Source organism: Amblyomma mixtum, chromosome 6, assembly GCF_055824585.1.
Source record: "Amblyomma mixtum isolate Tamu chromosome 6, ASM5582458v1, whole genome shotgun sequence".
NCBI classification, from domain to species: Eukaryota; Metazoa; Arthropoda; class Arachnida; order Ixodida; family Ixodidae; genus Amblyomma; species Amblyomma mixtum.
The window spans coordinates 137,405,044-137,417,681 of NC_143017.1; the positions used below are offsets into that span (position 1 = coordinate 137,405,044).

Sequence of the window (12,638 nt, forward strand, 5' to 3'; positions counted from 1 at the left end):
GTTCCAGCCGATGAAGCCGGGAACTCAAGTGTGCTTGATCAGCAATCGATCGGGGGGTAAATGAGGAAAACGCGCCGAAGGTTCTTTCGTGCGATAACCGCTCGCCATGAATCGAGTGAGTGTGAGGCGAACGGGGCTTCAGTCTTATACCTATGGCGCCTCTTCACTGAGGGAGTAGATACAAGCTGAGCTGCGCATCGTCGTCACGAAACGTGCTCCTATACGTTGACAGCACTGCCGACTCTTCTCCCGTTGGTACGTGAGGCAACCATTAGGTCCTGTGCGTGCGCGTATCCGCAGAGCAAGTGCCAAGGGTTAATTCTGGCAGCAGAACTTTCCTGTTTTTAGGTGGCACGACTGGCTGTAAATGTTCGTTCATTTTTTTGTTGCTAATGGACAGCGAATCGAATGTATCATATGGAAATGAAACTGAGTAGCATGTGGGCCTGGGATGCTTGGTAACTTATTATTAATCTAACCTATTATTACCCTATTATTAATATTATTAATTTATTAATGGGGGGAGGGGGGAGCGGCTTCAAAAATTGTGACGCACCGCCTCTTCCGAGTCCTTTCCTTCCTCCATGCCCAGCATGCACCTGCTGGCGTGTTTAGAGCCGCAGTTGCCAGCACAGCATTGAAATGTTCTTGAGCATCACCGAGAGTGGTGTGGTTGGCTCCATAAGCACCTCGTAGCAATGCGTGCACAGCTTCAAGCCCAGCATAAAGCGCGTCGGCCGAAACAGACTGCTGAGTATTTCATGGTGAGGTGGTGCCTTCTAAATGCAGCGCAGTATAGGAATGAGGACCTGTAGGGTGATCTATGCGGGCGCCCTCTTTTTTTTTTGTTCCCCGAAAAGATAAGAAAACCAGACAACTCAAGATGCGTTAGGCCTAAGCCTCAGTTATTAACACCAGCATCTTAACCATCATGCAAGATGTTCTCGCTGTAGAAATGAGGCGCCCCTCCCTGCGGCATCCAGCTACTCTTTCTTGCGCAGCCTGTCGTCACTGTTAATTTCTTAAAGGGACAGTAAGGACAAATAGAAGTTAGTTTAGATCCATAGGGCGTCTCGTTGTAATCACAAAAGTACCCCTATCGCCGAAAAGGCAGCTTTTATAAGCTAGAAGAGACCAAAAACGAAATACAGGTGTCGCCACCACCGGCCGATTTTGCAAGTAAACTGCACATCAGGAGAGCAAGCTGCCGGGCTAGTTGGTGAAGCATGTTAAATTGAATACAGCGCAAAAAAACAGACAAGGGACAAAGAGAGACACACTGAGACAACACGAGCGCTGACTACCAACTGTTTATTCATGCTGAAGTACAGGGGATATATAGGAAGGGAATGAAGAGCATGCGCGTAGCGAGGTACAGATAATGCACATCCGTCAAGCAAACGAGTTAATCAAAAAACGAATCTAAAAAAGCACATTCAGATGAGTATATGTGTACCGACGTGTCACTGACACAACGTTCGGACAGCTTTCTGATATAATAAGCTTCTAAAACGAGCCTTGCCTTATCATTACCGCTCTTGCCAAGAATCGTGGTCTTCTCTAATCCCGCCCTACATTTACACGAAGCAAGGTGCCGCACAAACTGCACATGTCGACATTTTTTTTTTTGCGGATCTCAGAGGCTGCGCTACATTACCATTCACTTCCAAATGGCGATCACGAAGTCCTTTTCGGTAAGGGCGTCACGAGTTTGACTCGGCTGGCGGGAATATATTTTTGATCCAATTTTCTCACCTTTTGCTGCCGGACAAACGCCAACATAGCCAGGAAGAGCCAGGACATCATTTTTTACTCAGAGCAACTGCCCCTGACTCCAATTTCCCTCACTTGGTTTCGCCTCTGATTCCCTAGCAAACCATCAGATGTCAGCACAAGCAACACGTGTCGTGCTCATTTTTTTTTTAATTTTAGCTAAAACAAGCTCAACAGTCGCTTGTTATTTAATCCACGCTGCTTCCTTCCTGCTTACTTACGTTATACACCAGTCATTTTCCTTTCCATCGCTCTCTGAGCTGTTCTTAGGTTCATCCCTAGGTTTCTAGTTTGCCTCCAAGTTTAATGGAAACTGTACAAAACGAACCCAATGCTTTTAATTTTTTTACTCTTCCGGCGTGACAACCTGCGCGCAAAAGCTATCAGATGTGTGCTCGCTGGTTGATTGCGGCGACACGTGCATGCACCGTTTCCGGCAAAAAGGGGAAAAACTGCGGTATACAGGACAAAAATAACTCGACCGCAGGTGACTGCGATGAAATTTCACATCTGCGAGCGAACATCGCTATAAAGTTTCCTGATGTGCCGTGCGCTTGGGATCAAAATCACAGTTGGATGAGATTATATATATATATATATATATATATATATATATATATATATATATATATATATATATATATATAGCGATGTATATACTTCGTTAAAGGAAATATATTTACTAGACTCGACGTTTCGATCGGAAGACCGATCTTCTTCACTCCTGAAGAAGATCGGTCTTCCGATCGAAACGTCGAGTCGAATAAATATGTTTCCTTTAACGAAGCGTATACTTCGCTATGTACTCTTGTAAGCAGTCAAGTACTTCATGCTTTCGCAATATATATATATATATATATATATATATATATATATATATATATATATATATATATATATATATATATATTTGCGTGTGTGCGTGCGTGTGTGTGTATTTGTGTGTCGCGTGCGCGCGCTTGGCGTGGCGTGCTATGTCGCCCGCAAAATAAAACTGTGCGAGCAACGTTAGGTGGTGCAGGGTTAAAATACGGTACGGTACGGTATAGCACGGAATGACAACGTGTGGTATGTTATGGTTTGGTTTTCTGAGGTTTAACGTCCCAAAGCGACTCAGGCTATGAGGGATGCCGTAGTGAACGCTCCGGAAATTTCGACCACGTGGGGCTCTTTAACGTGCACTGACATCGCACAGTACACGGGACTCTAGAATTTCGCCTCCATAGAAATTCGACCGCCGCGGTCGGGATGTTATGGTCGGAATTGTATGGTATTGTATGGTACGGTATGGTATGGTATGGTATGGTATGGTATGGTATGGTATGGTATGGTATGGTATGTGAGATTTAACGTCTCGGTGCGTGATGGTGGCCTATGTGAGACGCCGTAATTTCGAACATCTGGGGTTCCATAGCGCTGTTGGGACTTTGGCATCCCACCGCTGCCACCACTGTTGAGACTGGGAGTCCGAGCCATGAAACGGTCGAGGCGACGGTGAGTCAAATGAACTTTATGTACAGTATGTACAAGGGCTTTTACATGATACAAGGGCCAAGAGCACCACGGGCTAGCACAAAGAAGAAGAGCGGCCCCGGCGGCGAGCGTAGCTCCGGCGTGATGGCTCTTCTGTTGCTTATCTGCTGCGCGGGTTCAACGCGGCTCCGTTTTTATAGCCGCTGGTAACGGTTACGGCAGCCAGCCGTTCAGATCCTCCAATCAGGTCACGGCACTGGCCACCGTTCAAATTAGACCAATGGTCGAGAGCCGGCGAGCTTCGGAGGAGTTCGCACCGACGGAGAGGAGGGGAGGAGGAAGGGTCCGTGTCGGCGCCGGCGTGGCTGGATGAGTCACGCTGCACGTCGCGACATGTCCGAGAGAGTCTGGGCCTGCTTTGAGCGACGGCGGGCGCGCAGCGCTTGTTTCCAGAGGCCAGCCAGCGAAATGTGGGCTCCGGCACTACAGCGCGCAATGAGATGGCAAATCACACGATGATTTTCGCACCTTCACAAAAATACTGCCGTCGCGACCGGGATTCGGTCCCGTTACCTTGGTCTTATGCAGCCATTAATAGACAGGCACTAAGTGCAACCGATGAAAGTCAAGAGACTTACGTTGCAGTTGCCACTAGGTATCGATACTTTTTTCCTTTCCTCTGAGCATAGTATCAACCGGCCAATTATGGTAATTAGACCGGGGCAAGAAAACATCCTCTTGTTTTGCCGAAGGGAAGTATAATAATTATTTTTCCGAAGGGCTTCGTGAATAGGCGCCCTTTTTCCTTCTGCGCGTACTTCGAGCAACGAGCGCTGGATCGTGATAAAAACAAGAAAATGTGGGTGTGCGCGTGGGTGCTCGCGCACGAACTTCTTAGAGCGCGTCGCATGTGACTAAGGTATTTGCGCGCGTTTTCTAATCAGCACGTCTTCAGCTCGTTCTTTACTAGTCTGAGTCGCAAAATTTTCATCGTCGTTAATTAGTGGCATGACAAGAGATGTCACAAAACATTCGGAGTTAAAACTGTAGTACAAACAGAAAGATGTTGGAACCGATATCTTACAACCGACAGTCGAAACGACACCTTTAGCATACCGTGTACCGTGTTACCGTTACCGGTGTCGGTGTTGGAGTACCGGGAATCTGCGCGCAGCCAGTGCGCATGCACAAACCGCCTTGACGGTGCCAGGTACCCGGCAGCTGCGCGCGCGTCGGCAGCATCGGGACCAATCAGTGCGTGCTGACCGGCGGTGAATATGACTGTATATTCACTGCATGCGGGCTCATAATAACAAGGGGGCACTGTGTATTGTAAAAGGACTGTCCTTTCGAAACAAGGCAACTTTACAATGCCTTACGGGCAACGCCTCTCACTTCATAGGTTTCGACAATCCACAGGCGCAACGATTCACGTCCGCTCCTCCGGTCTATTCTAAACATTGAAATTCAGGCTACTGTTCTTTTCTCGCCCAGTTTCGCGTTCACAGGCAAAGACCGAGGCGAACGAACCGTTCGTTACTAAGCCGCCGACTGACGACGAGTTGTTCGGATGAGTCGGATCCTACGGCAAAAGCAAACCTCTAAAAGCCCTATGTTTCTAAAAGGCGCAAAACACTCTCTGTTCCAAGCTTAAAACATAGCTAACACGCGCACTTCACCGTAACATTGCTTGCAACATGTGTTAAGTGAGTGCAAGACGCATATTTGTTCCGCTGTTACACGACAGTTGCATGACGCGGCTCCGTGACAGGCATTTTTGTAGCGAGAGCTACATTACCCGCAGTCTCGTCGTTTCGCTGTGGCTGTCGGTCGCCGTTTCTGCCCATGCGCGAGGAGCCGAGTGACGTCAGAGCCGCGCAGCTGGTGCGCCGCGCGCCGACCGCGGAGCAGACGCCTCTCGCCTCCGACCGAGACGGCCGCGTGTTACTTTACGGATCACCGGGCCGTCTTTCTAGCTGTCAATAAAGTTGAATAACACGTGTCGCCCTCACCACAGGTCTCGTCTTTAATGTGTAACACGTAGCCATGACGATAAGCAAAACAACTAGACGTAAGCAGGGATATACCGTACCTCTCGCTACGTATAAACTGGCATAGCTGAGCTAATTAGGCCACAAATAGCAGCTAAATGCACACGCATGGTATGAAGCCGTCAGAAGTAGGCCGCATGATCTACGACAGAGAGCTTCGCAGGCGAGCTATCGAGAGCAAAGGGGAATGCCGACTAATTTAGCAGAGCCCTCACGTCTGCTAGCTTCTGCAAAGGCACGCAGCAGCGAGAACTGCAGGTACGCAGTGCTCCGGTTTCACGATCGCGCGAAGCCGCGGGACTGAGACGCCGGCAACGCACTGCGCCGGCGAACCCTCCGTGCGCCCCTACAGTGCTGCCTGCAGCTGGTGTATACGCTCGTATCGGTATCTGCATGGCGGACAGGGCAAGGGGACGCATCACTCGGGTTCGGATGTCGCCCGGCTGCCAGACGTAAGTCAAGGGGCGACCTTTTGGCTCAGGCTATGCGATGTTCCTGCACCTTTAACGAAGGGGAGGGAAGACAAACGGAACAAAAATAATTTCGTTTCTTGCGTTTCTCCCATCGCCCGCGATGCTTTGCCGGCATCAACATACGCCTGAAAAGGGCCGGCTACCCCGGATCGGGCGTTACAAAGAATGCGGCGCAGGAAAGGGTTGATTGGAGACCACAGCATTAAGTTTGACTGATGGTGATGATTGTTATTGTTGTAATGATGATTATTATGATGCTGAGGGTGATGATTACGGTGACGATCACGAGCTGTCTTAAAAAGAAGGCAGTGGGAGGTTACAGTTCGGTTCCACAAGGAGCCAACCGTTGCCTGGGTATTGCGGCCTCTGTTTCAGAGCCTGTGTTCGTTTCTGCGCTTTCAAACGTTTTGAGCTGTCCTGGCGACAGTGCGCTTTAAGCTATAGTGGCGCGGGTTGGCGAGCGACGCCCCCTCGATATGCTATAACTGCCAGTAACATACGGAATGCCCTTTTACCCTTTTATTGGTCCTCTCGGAAAAGATAAAAAAAAACATAAAAGAAAGAGAGAGAGGATGCCTGGATCAGCAAAGCGTTCCGCCGATTGCTCGAAGCCCGATACCCTTATGGAAATTTGTCATGTCGTGCACCGTAAGGGCTTTCGCGACTCGGCAGCATGTCTGCAAATTTTTAGCATTCGAACTGTACCCCGCGACCCCACATTACGGGGCAGGCTAGTGCCGGAATGCAAATGGTGGACCCAAGCTACCCGTGTATGTCGCGGTCGTGAAGGTCATTCGAAAGTCATTCGAAGAAGGTCATTCGGAAGTCAGTACCCCTTTTGGCTCACTCACGCTTCTTTTCTCAATGGACTGGGCTTCCTAGATAGAAACGTTGCATCGGGCACTGTTGGCAGTAATGGCGTCCACACTGAAAAATATCACGAATAGAAGAATACCTTGGTAAATGCAGTCAACAGCATAATACCAGGTTAACCACTGATGTATTGGAAACGATTTAACAAGTTTCAATGCTTTTTTCGAGTCGATTAGCTAATCTTTCTTTTTTTATACAGTGCAAACTTAAGATAACTGATACACGTTTTGGGAGAAGCATGGGTCTAAACAATGCCGATATCCAATCGAAATAATGATCGCGACAAGAGAGAGGAATGAAGTCAAAGATTTGTTCCTAACCGATCGACGCTTTCCGATGCTTGAAAACACGTAGTTACTGACATTTATTGTGAGCCACTGCTAGTTAAAGCACTGAGATAATTTTTCGAATGCTTTCTAATCAGAGCTAGACACCATCATCGTAACTTGCCCCTGCGACTCTCTTCGCGTCACACGATTGCCGAAAACTCGCCAACGACAATTTAGCTAGCTTTTCCGGCAGCCAAACATCAAGAGTCGGCTCGCTTTAGAATGCCTTCCATTTCACTGCCCCCCCCCCCCCCCCCCCCCCCATAACCTGACCTGCAGAAGCATTTCCCGGCGAAACAAGCACAAGAGCAAATCATTGACAGCTGCTCTCTTTAAAGGGGAAAAAGTGTCACACGGATGCATCTATAGATGAACCGTTAACATTATTCGAACTAACTTTCTAAAGGAAGCTTTTCGCGGGATTGCACACACGACTACTCACAGCAATAAGTTAGTTTCTGAAATGGCTTTCCAAAAATGCTTCTTGCGAGTTTTTTTTTTTTTTTTCAATCATAAAGAGAAAGAAAATAGAAAACAAGTGTCGGGGCTGCAGCATCCATTCCAAAGCACAGTTTAAACACGGTCTCGTTATCGCGTCAAGTGACCGCACAAAGATGGTTTCCGATAGTACTTTCACTGTACAGCGCGAGAATGCGGCCGTTTTCCGTTACGGCATACTACAAAGCCAAGTCCGCTACTGTGGAGAAGGGCTGATTTGTAAAGAATGTAGAAGATAGAGAAGAAGAAAAATAAGAAGAAAAAAAGATGCTCTTCAAAGCGTCCGCCTCGCACAAACTAGACAAGCTAAATACCCCCTCTTTCTTGGATCTGCCCGCGCGCCGAATGAATCCTGTTTGGAAACGGTTTTCTTCCACCAAGCGCGAACAGCGGAAACAGCCGTTCACCTAAGCGCCGCCTTCATGAAAGAGCCACGATGTGCTGTCAGCGCGAAACAAGGAGTTCCCCCGTCGAAGACGCGCTTATTCGCGCACACACACGCGGACGCGGTGATAGTTCAAGGCCGCCACCCCATGACGCGCCTGCCCACCGCGAGCCAGCGGTCTCTCACAGCCGCCGCCGCGTCCGGCTCGCTATCCGACACCTTTCGGAAAATCCCGGCGCGCCTGCAAGAATTAACTGCGTCCACTGTGCAGAGAGAGAGAAGAGAAAGAGAGGGGATGCCCATCTCCCGCCCTTGTTTACGTGGGTGGCCAGTGCGAACAGTGACCGTACTCGTGAGGCGTGGAGGAGCGTTTAGTTCGAGGACGGCACGGTGAGAAACTACGAGGATTGAAAGCAACACACACAGCCATGCGATGCGCGAGGCCAGCGTGACTACGAATGGACCCCTGACGCGGTGCGGTGAATCGTGCCACGAGAACGGCGAAGGTGTCGATGGCATCGCGGCTACAGCGGAGAAACCGTTACTCTGCGAATCCACCTTTCGGGGAGGCCGCCTGACTGCCCGGTAAGCCGGCGTACTTACATCTATGGCTCCAAGAGCCAAATGGGACCACTCCCCCGAGTCATTCTCGTTTGAAACTAACTTCCCTTCTCGAAACGTCATTGGCTCTTTCTCGGTGCAACAAACTACCATAGCGTGCACCTCTAAATATGCTTCACTAGACACCTTTAGCATACCGTGTACCGTGTTACCGTTACCGTTACCGGAGTACCGGGTGCCCGCCCACCTCCGCTGAGCCCACGCTGATTGGTCCCGATGCTCCCCGCGCGCGCGCAGTCGACGGGGACGTGGCGCCATCTGGCGCCGTCAAGGCGATTTGCGCATGCGCATTGGCTGCGCGCGGGCTCACGGTACTCCGGTACCGGTAACGGTAACACGGTAGACGGTATGCTAAAGGTGTCTACTATCAGCCCATGATTCTACCGTATTCATAAGCGTACATTGTCTGTTATGGCACAAATGGAGAAGGTAGTGGACAGAGACCATCGTGCTAATGGCGTTTGGGCGGGAGCGGAGGGAACGGTTTTGCTCATGAGGTGCGCTGTTTGATTTCTTTGGTTAGTTTTTCGTGTGCGCCGTGAAGTGCACTAGAGCTGCCTAATGCAAGCCTAAGAGTGTTTTACGACTGCTCTCTGAAACAAAGAATAACGGCCATGTTCGTGGTCCACTGAAGGTCACGAAATGCTTTCTTTGCGGGGTTCTCGACTCGCAGCCACCGTGCTTGTGCTACACGCTGCGAGATAAGAAAGCTCATTGTTCGAGCGAGGCAAAAAACGGCGCGAACAAAACTCCGTGTCTCGACGGAATTTCTGCGGCACTGAAAGTGAGGCTGTTGATGAAAGGCCTCGTCTCTGGCAGCACATACCACTGCCAGTGCTTGACAGGACAGCTCAGTACCGTGCTGTGCGCGCGACCTCCATCAAAGGAAACCCGGTTTGTCGCACTCTATATTGCATCCACCCAACAGTGCTGTTCCGGCGTAAACGCCGGGGCGCTTCCACGGCCGTTGTTTATGCACGAGGGAAGGAAAATCGTAGCGCAGCATCGCGTTCGCTTCTTCGATCGCATGAAGACAAAACCGCGGCAAAAAAAAAAAAAACAGGTGCGATTTTTCTTTGTTTGTTTGCTTCTTTTTCTTTCTCCTTTTCCCCCTTTCACTTTTTCCCTTCCTTCATTATTTCAATCCATCTGTCCTCTTCTTTCTTTCTTTCTTTCTTTCTTTCTTTCTTTCTTTCTTTCTTTCTTTCTTTCTTTCTTTCTTTCTTTCTTTCCGTCCGTCCTACTCCTGCTGTTGACGCAAACTGTTTTCGCCCTGTACTTGGCCGTCGCGCCCCGTATTCGTGGTATTTTTGCTGGCGTTGCGAAATACGTTCACGCACGTTTGTCGCCATGTGCCAGTCGATCATTGTGCAAGGTGCAATGGAAACGACCTCGCATCCGTTGCATTATAGCGAGGACGGTGAGAGAGGCGCATCCGGCCGGTTACTGACTGAGAACTTGTTTTGGAGCTGCGTAGTAGCACCACTAATTAGGCAGGCTTTGCGGCTCGTGGCATGCTATCGAGCAGGGACGCAAAACGCAGCGTTTTTAACAGACTTGGATAAAAAGAAAAAAGATATATTTTCTTTCCAACTTAAGGACAGGAACGGCGCAGTGCTCGCCATTAAAGGTGCACTGAAGAGGAATCTGAACTCGTCTTTTTACCGCAGAAACTCGATCTACACGTTGCGAACATCCTTAGAAACTTCGGATTATTGTCCTCTGCGGCCGATTTCCGTAATTTAAATCGGATTAAACATCCCGGCTCCCGCCTTTTTTTGAACTCGCCACCGACGGTGGGAGGAGTCCACTAATGCGTTGAGTGCCTGTCAGGCAGTCGCGTGGCGGCTTCGCTTTCACTTTTTGTTTTTTTTAGGTTTCCGTGAATAAATAGATCCAGTCAGAGACTACATAGCCGAAAATTAGGCCCACGGAAATAAAAATACGCGTAGGCTCCTTGCTTTCGCCGATCGCTACGCATCACTCCGCTGATGGGAGAGCAGCAAGCCGCCATGGGACTGGTTGAAAGGTTGGTTGACTTCTACTACTGTCTGCGGTGGGTTCAAAAAAAGGCGGGAGCCGGGACGTTTAATCCAAATTAAATTAGGGAAATCGGCCGCAGGGATATTTCGAATTTTCTAAGAATGGTCGGAACATGTAGATTGAGTTTCCGCGGTAAAAAGACAAGTTCGGATTCCTTTTCAGTGCACCTTTAGACATTTTCATTCAGAAAAATTGACTCGCGTCAGTTAAACATAGCTTATTCACTTTCCATTTAATTTGAACGAGTACGAATTCTCGACAGGCGCACGTCGCTTTTACGGGGGAAAATATACAATAATTTAGTATCTGGCGTTCAATCCTGGGGATAGGTATAGACTACAAGCACTGCCATGCTTCAGGTGGTTATGGAAAAGGATAAGTTTTTTTTTTCCCCGGTGATAAATTGCGCCTACGGAGAAAGTCCATATATCAAGGCTCACTCCAAGCGGGCCAGCTGTTCGCACTCAGTAACTGTGTACGCGGAAATGTCTGGTTTGCAAGCGGAACTTGGAAGGTACCCGGCAAGCTGCAGCCGACTGCGTCTGAGTTGAGAGCTGCGTTTCGACTACAATGACAATGGCAGCTACGTGCTTGGCGCCGGGTGTTGCATTGCAAAATGGCCTGCGCTGTGTCAGGTTCAGCATGCCTGCTTCCGACCGTCACCGAAACACAATATTTAAAGGTAATCAACGCGCACTGAATTCTGTACAGAATCCGAATGCTCCCTGCTAAATCGGACGTCGCATAATTTGAACCTATTGTGCTCGCCCCTTCAGAGGGGAAGTCTTAAAGCACCGCGACTCGACAGACACATCTCAAAGTGAGAACACAAGCTATGATATCTGGGAGAACGTGGAAGATACCTTGAGGGATAGGGGGAAAAAAATGCTAACCAATGACCCACGCCATGTGAATTTAGTACATCGGAACAGGTGGCAAAGGCCAGAAGCGCAGTTGTACGGCTAGTTTTGTTCTGTACGATAAGCAAGCTGGTCAAAATAATTATTCGGATAAACGACCTCAAAAGCATTGTCCTTAACGCCCCATCCTCCGGTTATTGTCCTGCGCACTCGACCCCCCCCCCCCCCCCCCCCTTCCTCCTTTGCTTCTCCCCTATGCCCCTAACCGATAGCGTCAACCTATTCTAGAAGTCTTAAGACGTGGGAACCACGTGACATATGTTCTAACATACGCGTGCATAAGTAAATGATTTTCCATCATTCGGCTGCTGTAAGGCCACGCATTGTTTACGGCCTCGTTTAGTTACGGTTCCGGTCTACGCGGAGAGTTCTCGGAGCTCCTCGCTCGCGCGTCCCCCGTAAACACACACAAAAGCGCGGAACTCATTGTCGGTTTAACAGCGCCGCTTCGACGGCCGAGGACTCCTGGCATTGTTGACCGCGGGTATCCGGCGGAGCGCCAAGAAAGAACGCGTGGAAACGGAAGGGGAAAGGGAGAGAAAATCACGCGAAGAGGGCAAGGACTCCCTCGTGGAGAATTGTCGTGAATGTTTTCTTGTCTTTTTTTTTTTTTTTAGCCAAGCCCTGGGTTAGAGGTTGTGCCGAATCTTCAGGGACTGGCTGTGGCTACTTTGTGTTAAAATTTCACTGGTTAGCGAAGTCTAGGGCGGGCCTAGGAACATGACCGCCCTAACTTCTCTATTTGTGTTAAAGTAAGGCGCAAAAGCATTTGGCATCAGTCTAAGTATCCGTGCTTAGCCCGTAACTCTCACAGCATACGCTTTAACTAATACGTTTAGCCGATAAGTGAGGTGCCGGAGGTTGTTTCTCTGTGTGAGACGGTATTTTCTGCGTGGCTTTACTTCCGTAACTTACAGCTCGCCTTTGTATATTTCTGTAGATATATTTCTTCGTTTGATCTTCTGCGTCATCGGTCATTTCCTTCTTCATCACCCCCGAATCACCACATTAAGAGAGGTCTAAACCCCTTCGAAACAAAGGGAACGAACCATCTTTAAATTTACTGCTGCCGACAGCATCGCAGCTGCTAATGTAGATTTAGATTAATTGCATGACAGCTCAAAGAATACCCGGGCGATGTCGGGTTCCGAGGGCACAATGCACCGAGATGGCAAGCAGCGGAGAAGCAGCTGCGGACC

The 12,638-nt window shown here is 49.2% G+C and overlaps 2 protein-coding genes across 8 annotated transcripts in view; one reads left to right on the forward strand and one right to left on the reverse strand.

Annotated features, from left to right (window-relative positions):
• Window positions 1-12,638, reverse strand: part of LOC149340516 (carnitine O-palmitoyltransferase 1, liver isoform-like) — a 139,474-nt gene that overhangs the window by 122,821 nt on the left and 4,015 nt on the right. The window lies entirely within an intron of this gene.
• Window positions 1-12,638, forward strand: part of LOC149340517 (uncharacterized) — an 84,386-nt gene that overhangs the window by 54,459 nt on the left and 17,289 nt on the right. Inside the window, exon 1 of one of the 6 annotated variants that reach the window (XM_089549325.1) lies at window positions 7,730-8,440. The exons of the other annotated variants lie outside the window; for them this stretch is intronic. Within the exon in view, the coding sequence (XP_089405451.1) occupies window positions 8,289-8,440 (152 nt within the window). The 5' untranslated portion in view covers window positions 7,730-8,288. Of the gene's footprint in view, window positions 1-7,729; window positions 8,441-12,638 lie in introns of those variants that run through there. 6 annotated transcript variants of the gene reach the window in all.